The 7,805-nt window shown below is 38.0% G+C and overlaps 1 protein-coding gene across 2 annotated transcripts in view; it reads left to right on the forward strand.

Moving 5' to 3' along the window:
* SMURF1 (SMAD specific E3 ubiquitin protein ligase 1) overlaps positions 1 to 7,805 on the forward strand; it is a 40,646-nt gene that overhangs the window by 16,186 nt on the left and 16,655 nt on the right. For both annotated transcript variants that reach the window (XM_075069171.1, XM_075069170.1), the window contains exons 2-6: positions 199 to 437; positions 1,237 to 1,321; positions 3,712 to 3,858; positions 4,372 to 4,573; positions 5,991 to 6,094. In XM_075069171.1, the coding sequence (XP_074925272.1) occupies positions 199 to 437; positions 1,237 to 1,321; positions 3,712 to 3,858; positions 4,372 to 4,573; positions 5,991 to 6,094 (777 nt within the window). The remainder of the gene's footprint in view (positions 1 to 198; positions 438 to 1,236; positions 1,322 to 3,711; positions 3,859 to 4,371; positions 4,574 to 5,990; positions 6,095 to 7,805) is intronic.

The raw sequence follows: 7,805 nt of genomic DNA on the forward strand, positions 1-7,805 counted from the left end.
TATGTATGTATGTGTGTATATAAATTTAATTAAATGTGTGCACACATTGAATGAAAAATGTAATATAAAAAGAGTAGGGTATAGTGTGTGTCCTAGAAGTTGCAGTTCATTCAAATCAAATAATAAAGAGGAAGAAAATTAGCCCTTTTTGTATATAAACCTTTATTGTGTTGATTTTGTGAGCGTCCTTGCTTTCAGAACGGTGTACGAAGATTCTGGACCTGGAAGGCCACTCAGCTGTTTTATGGAGGAACCAGCACCATATACAGATAGTACTGGTGCTGCTGGTGGAGGAAATTGTAGGTTTGTGGAATCTCCTAGTCAAGATCAGAGGCTTCAGGCACAGCGACTTCGAAACCCTGAAGTCAGAGGTCATGTACAAACACCTCAGAATAGACCACATGGTCATCAGTCACCTGACCTACCTGAAGGTTATGGTAAGAGTTTCCGGAATTGTACATTTGCTGAAGTCTTTTAGAGAGCTTTATAGCTAAATTTCCTTAAGTTTAGTATAAAATACATGCTTTACTGGTTAGTACAGGCAATATCTGTATGTCTGTAATGGTCTGTATTTAGGGACATGAGATGAGCAGTACAGATATAAACTGAAAAATGGCTCCTTAGAAAACAGCTACTGCAAGAGACACCTAGCGCTGATAGTAAACTAAACGTGAGTTTAAGGTGTGATGCTGTTGCAGAAAAGCTAATGCTAAATTTGAATGTTTATGCATGGAAAGTGCATTTAAAACTAGAGTAGTTGTGCTATTTTGCTTTCCCTATGGCATATTTTGTGCAGGGTTGAGGCCTATAGTTCAGAAAAGAGCTAGAAAAACAACAGGAAAATATAAAGGCAACAAAGGAACAAGAATCAGAGGATAAGATGAGAGGGAGAATTAAATCTCATCTAGGAAAAAAGATGACACCAGATTTGGGAGTGAGGCAGTTATCTAGTTTATTTTAAAATAGTAATTATATAAAACCACAATATAAAAGAAGAGAATTAGTTCAAGGCATCGTGATCTGAACTTAAGATATTAGAAATATTAAGAGCAGTTGGATAGTGAAACATACTATTGAGTCCAAAGTGAGAGAGATCAGACTGGATGGCTCAAGTAATCTCTTCTCTCCCTGATTCTGTTGTAAAAGAACATGCTTATAGCTGTAAGAAACTGCTTATAGATTTTTAAGAATTTATCATTTAGAATAATTAAGGAATATTTTCCCTCCTTTATGTAGAACAAAGGACAACGGTACAGGGCCAGGTTTATTTTTTGCACACACAGACTGGAGTTAGTACGTGGCATGACCCCAGGATACCAAGGTATGTATTCATAGCTATGCAGTCAGTTATTTTCATCTTATGGCAGTCAGCTGAATCATTAAGTGCTGATGATATGAAGTGGTTCCTACTCTGAGAGACAGCAGAATAAGGAATCATCGTAGATTTCTTTATTGACTTTAATTCAATCCCCTCAGGTTACTTACTTTGCTTATTAATTAAAAATTAGCTACCTGTGACTTTTAAATCAAGTAAAAACATCATGTAACCCTTACTGAAGTCACATTGATAAAACATGGATTTGACTTGATCCTTTTAATAAAGTTGCAAGTGGCTTTGTTGAATCTGACCTAAAATTTTTCTGAGGCTGAGAGCCATTTGAGTGCTCAACTGAGAAAAGCTAAATTCTGCTGGCTTTAAACTACTGATAACTTGTAACTCCTGAATGGTTGGTTGATGTCTTCAATCATAGTATTGCTCACTTTTTGTGCAGCTGAAGCAGAAATATTTTGCCAATTCTACACTCTAGGGGCTTGAAAAATTACTTTGAAAGAACTATTTAAAATTCTCTTCATTTCAGACCAACAATTTTCTGCTGGGAAAATATGAATCATCCACAGATTTAATTTGGTAAAGCCTCTTTAAAGAATTAGCCTGTGCTAATCCAGTCCAGTCTTTTGTGACTATACATCCATAGCTGGCTAGTTTCCCTGAGGGAATTTGCTTCTCCATAACGTTCCTATAGGCAGTCTGTGCCCCAAAGCCTGGAAAGTGAAACTATGAAAGTCTGCAACTTTCTACTCACTATGCAGACAACATAACTAACTGGAGTAATGCAAGATATTGGATAGATGAAGCAGAGTGCAGAGACAGGCTTTCAAGAACAACAATTTAAGTAAACAGGTCACAGTGTCTTACTAGCGACAATAACATTTGCCTTATTTTTTAGCAAAGGTTGTTCTGTCTTTCTGTACCTGTTTTGAGACAAGACTTCATAATCTTGTCCTTGCCATTTAGCACAAATGTACACTAAAAATTGGATGTGATCAGATCACTAAACTACAGTTTCAGATGCACAGCTGATCTAAACACATAGCCATAACTGAAATATTTTAGAAAAACGTGACAAAGGCCTATTCCCTGCTTTTTCCTGCACTAAGGAAGCTTAGAGTATATAAAATGTGCTTTCCCCATAGCCTCACAACCCACTGACTTATGCTCATAATGTATAGCTAGATTCAAGAATATTCCCATTCAGAATATCTTTCAGGCAGCATCTTGAACCTCAGATAAAATGTGCATCCTAGCAGCTGTCTAGTGCATTTTTCACTTCCTTATTAATGAGAACAACTTTGCTATCTAAATAATAGTCTTCAATGACTCCATCCCTTTTTTTGCCCCTACTAGTATTTTCCTATGCTTAAGATGCTGGAGGCCTCTGCCTTTGCAATTCTGCATGTGTAATATATCATGTCAATGGAATTGAAATGTTACCTGTAAGTAAGTGTGCAGTCTTCAATAGCACTTGTAAAAAATTACATTTGAGATTACCCAGAATGAAAAGGAAAATGTTGTCAACAATGCCTCCCTGAATAAATGAGTTGTACTGAAATTATTAATCATATGGTTAGAATCAGAAACTTGCTAATTAAAAGTGAGAGATCTTCTTGTCTACTTGTGCCTATTTTTATCACTAGCAGTTTCAGAAAGATAGCGGGAATAGTCAGCCTCCCCTATTTTTAATGGGCCGGGTTTTTGAACACTGCAATCTATAGTCTTACGTTTCTGCATGCTGTAGTTTTTTAGGAAGGGGAGCCCCTTTTAGTGTTTAAAGGAATAGTCGAGTTATCTCAGCTTTTGTACATATCCTGATTTGTCATCTTCCTATGAGAAATCCCTGCATGGTGTTTACGCCATTTGAAAATGTTCCCCATTTAATTGCTTAACCAAGTATCCATATTTAGTTCTCAATTATTCTTCAGTTCTAACCCTCTGGCTCCTAATTACTTCTATTGCTGTACTCTGAACTCCTTCCAATTCCTCATTCTTTGTGTTAACAAGATGTTCAGAAATGAATGCAGTTTTCCACATGCAGTTGCAAATAGGGTCTATTATCTCACTGCTCTGTTGTGATGTGCCTACACTGTCAACACTGACCCTTTTTTTGCTGCCATATTGTATTGCAAACTCGTGTCTAATTTGCTTTCTGCTGTTGCTCCAAGGTGTGTGTAGTATTCCTAGTGTTCAGATCTGTCCCTCCTATTTGAATATCTGGGTTTCTTGCGTAACAAATAAAACAGAATGCCATGTAAGACAGGGCCAATCTCCCCTTGCCTTCATAAATTCCAAGTTCACTCGTCTTATTTTCAGAGTAATTTGTTTTTCTTTTAGTTACCAATACTTTCTAACTTTTTTCCTTCTCCTCTCTCTAGAGACCTTAACAGTGTGAATTGCGATGAACTCGGACCTCTGCCACCGGGTTGGGAAGTGAGAAGTACAGTATCTGGAAGAATATATTTTGTAGATCACAATAACAGAACCACACAATTCACAGACCCACGATTACATCACATCATGAAGTAAGAACTTCATACAGTAGAGAAATCATTTTTTTTAATTTTAGGCTCCTGTGGTTTGAAGTATTTTTTAAAAATAGCTTAGCTTTTTCTTTGTCCATAATCAGTAAATTTAGATATAATGCTGTAACTCTTTGAGACCAGCGTATTTTTTTTAAGCCCAACAATAGATACAGTATTTACTACCTCATTTTGATGCTACTTGTTTTATTTGCATGGAGCCCAAGTAAAATGCAATGAGAATGTAGTCTTAAGCAGTTTCATTTATAAAGCTCTCATGCAAACAGTTTTGTAATGGAATGTCATAGCTCTTAAAGCGGTCTCAATGTTGGAGAAGTCTGTGAAATTTTTCATCACTGTCCAGCCAGCAGTCAGTATAAGCATTGTACAACAGTGAATAATATTGCAATGAAAAGAGAGGCTAACTAGTTCTTTTATTGCCACGGCCATCACATTATGCCACTTTCCCTACTTCTGTGTTTTTACAATAAATGTTCTATATCATTTTTTCGAAAGCCATCAATGCCAACTAAAAGAACCGAGCCAGCCTTTGCCAGTCCCAAATGAGGGGTCATTAGAAGATGGTGAGGAGTTGCCTGCACAAAGATATGAAAGAGACCTAGTACAGAAATTAAAAGTCCTTAGACATGAACTCTCTCTTCAGCAACCACAAGCTGGTCACTGCCGCATTGAAGTATCCAGAGAAGAAATATTTGAGGTATGTAGGTTTGTGCATCGCTGGTGAGATGTGAGAATCAAATGCTGCTGTTAGTTCTTATGTAAAATTGCCCTTTGTTTACAGTGAACCTGATTCAACCTAGAGTAGGCACTGAAGTAGACATGGCTAAGGAGATAAAGCTTCCATAAAACATAAGCTTGGACTACAAAATTGCAGGATTATTTTTCTGACTGAAATTTGTAGCTAGAGAAGTACAGCTGAAGTACCACCTCAGAGCATATTGAATTATCTGTCTGTTTTTGTTTAACTTTCTGTCTGGGTAACAGACCTATCCTATTACCTTCTTAACTCTGAGTTTCAGTTTGTGATTAGAGCCCTAATTTGTTTGGGGAATTTTTCCTCCCCTTCCCTCAGGAGTGTGGAGAGGGTAGTCATAAGCTGTCATGCAACTCCACACCGACAGAGTTTTTTAACAGTAGTGCAGCAAAGTATGAAAACATAAAGGAATAACATTGAGGAAAATGTTAACTGCTGAAGTTCAAATGTTGAATATAAGATTGTGGTGGTATGAAAATGTTTTCAGAATGTGCCATACAAAGAGAAGTCTTTGCTGTGTTTACACACTTGTGCAGCTTGTCAGACAAGTCTCACTGAAACCTTTTTTTCTTTCTGCAGACTTTGCAGCCGACTTGACCCTCTTTAGCTAAAATTACAAGCAGTCAGGAATTTAATGTGACAGTTTGGTTAGATTTTAACAAATTAATCTAAATTTTTCTTAATGAAATCTCTTAGTTTTATTTCCAGTCCATCTCTATCGATATTATTGCTTGTGCTTTTCAGTCATGTAAAGATTTACTTTAATTGGGGAAGACTCTTATTATTCTAGGAATGGATAACATTAAGAGCATTTGAACATAGAAAACACATCTGAATTTATAGAACAGGAGTAGGCAACCTATGGCACGCGTGCCGAAGGCAGCACACGAGCTGATTTTCAGTGGCACTCACACTGCCCGGGTCCTGGCCACAAGTCCGGGGGGCTCTGCATTTTAATTTAATTTTTAAATGAAGCTTCTTAAACATTCTACAAACCTTATTTACTTTAGATACAACAATAGTTGAGTTATATATTATAGACTTATAGACAGAGACTTTCTAAATGTGTTAAAATGTATTACTGGCACGTGAAACCTTAAATTAGAGTGAATAAATGAAGACTCGGCACAGCGCTTCTGAAAGGTTGCCGACCCCTGTTTATAGAATCAGACTCCATGTATCTTCTCCTATTTAACACTAATACTGGTGGGATGTTGTTGGAGTTCACATGGACACCAGCCATGAAATAAGGGGAAATCTTGACTCAAATGGCAATCTATATGGTTCTAGTGGTTTATAATAGACTTATAACCATGGAAAGGAAAGAACTGTCGTCTTTGTAATATATATATATATATAGGAGTCCTACCGTCAGATAATGAAGATGAGGCCAAAAGACTTGAAAAAGAGGCTGATGGTGAAATTTCGAGGAGAAGAAGGCTTGGATTATGGTGGAGTGGCAAGGTGAGACCTGGATTTTTTTTTAGTCCTTTCTGTCTGGAATGTTGTAGTTTAACTGTAAAACAGCCTTTAAAATGCTTAGTGACCTACACCTGTTGCCACCACTGTCACGCTGTGCAAATTCATCTTTACCCTGACAATGCCTCTGCCTCAATGTTTATTCAGGTCTTAATCACTTCCTGTCTAGACAGTTGCTGTTTCATATCTTTTTTTTATGCTTTGCCCAAATCTCTGCATACAACTTCAGAGGATCCAGAATTATGTAGCTAGACTACTCCCTTGTTCCAGATAATGGAACAGTATAACCCCCGTTACTTTCCTCAAGATCCTGTCTATCTCCAAAGTCTATCCAGAAACTGACTTCCCACAAAATTCTGCTTGTAATTTTTCTTGTTTGCTTTATTCTTTTTGGTTTTGCCCCTCCTTTCTCATGTCACATTAATGCTTAACAATTGGAAGCTGCTTTTTTACTGTTACTGTGCTGTCTGTGACTTCCTTCCAGCAGCTCAGTACTTCTGAGTCATTTGCCCTTTAAATATTACCTTAAAACCTTGCTTTTTCTTACAGTGAGTCACTTGGTTATACAGTTTGCTTTAGTAAGATATCCTTTATGCAAAATATTGACTGTTTGTTTTACTTCTGCCGTCCTTCTTGGCTTTTATTACTGGAAGTGTGGGAAAACACAGGTTTAATTGCAGATCATTTTGGAGAGAATACTGTCAACATAAAACTGCCACTTAAGTCTGAAAATTTTTCCTTCTATTGTTAGTAATAATACCTAAAAATTCTGTAACTGAAGTAGGTTTGAAATACATCTCATTTTAGTTGGGCGTACACGCTTATTCCAAATTGTCAGCTCTGTATGGTTGGCACACACCAAGAGGGCTTAGAAGAACATATTTTTGAACAGGAAAATGATTGTAAATATTGGGGCAGATGTGTTCAGTAGTTACAGGTAGTCTACTTAAAAAAAAAAAAAAATTCAAGTTGATTTGCTTCAATTACATCATTGGCCTAAAACTTAATATTTCCTCAAAACTCATGTTCATATGTGTTCTCAAATGTATGCATATATCAGTCTGTAAGGCACCAGTGGGTAAAATGTTCAAAAGCACACAAGTGGCTTAGGAGCCTAAAGCTCAAGGAAAATCAGTGGGGCTTAGGCTCCTACATCATTTAATCAATTACTTGAACATATGACCTAAATCCACATTAACTGCTCAAAAACTTTAATGCATAATTAAGGTTGCCCAGTGATGCCTCATATCCTTCCAGATAGCTAGCTCTGCACCAAAAGTTACACAAATCTGGAAATATTATGAGCGCCTCTGTCAGGGTCTGGAGACACCAGTTTCTCCTCAGACTGTGGACTTGGGCTTGGTCCCTCTGGAAGCGATGTAGGTGATGGGGTTGTTTTCGTTGCTGGTGAACCGCTCTCCGCTGGTGCACCAGGTGGTATTTCTGGCTCTGGCTGAGCCTCTTGGGTATGGTTGTCCGCTGCTTCTGCCAGTTCAGGCCCACTGGCGTTCTCTGGTGTTGGGGTTGAAGATGGGTTTGCAAGCGCTGGCATCAGTGCTGGCAACGGTTCTGGTGGTGGTTACTTTTCCAGTTCCGGGACTGGAGGCACTGTGGCTGTTGCAGTCATGGGCAGGGGATCCGGGTCCACTGCCTCTGTCTGGGGCTCTGGTAACACAGACGGGGCCTTTGTGGATGG

Source organism: Chelonoidis abingdonii, chromosome 9 (genome assembly GCF_003597395.2).
Source record: "Chelonoidis abingdonii isolate Lonesome George chromosome 9, CheloAbing_2.0, whole genome shotgun sequence".
NCBI lineage: Eukaryota > Metazoa > Chordata > Testudines > Testudinidae > Chelonoidis > Chelonoidis abingdonii.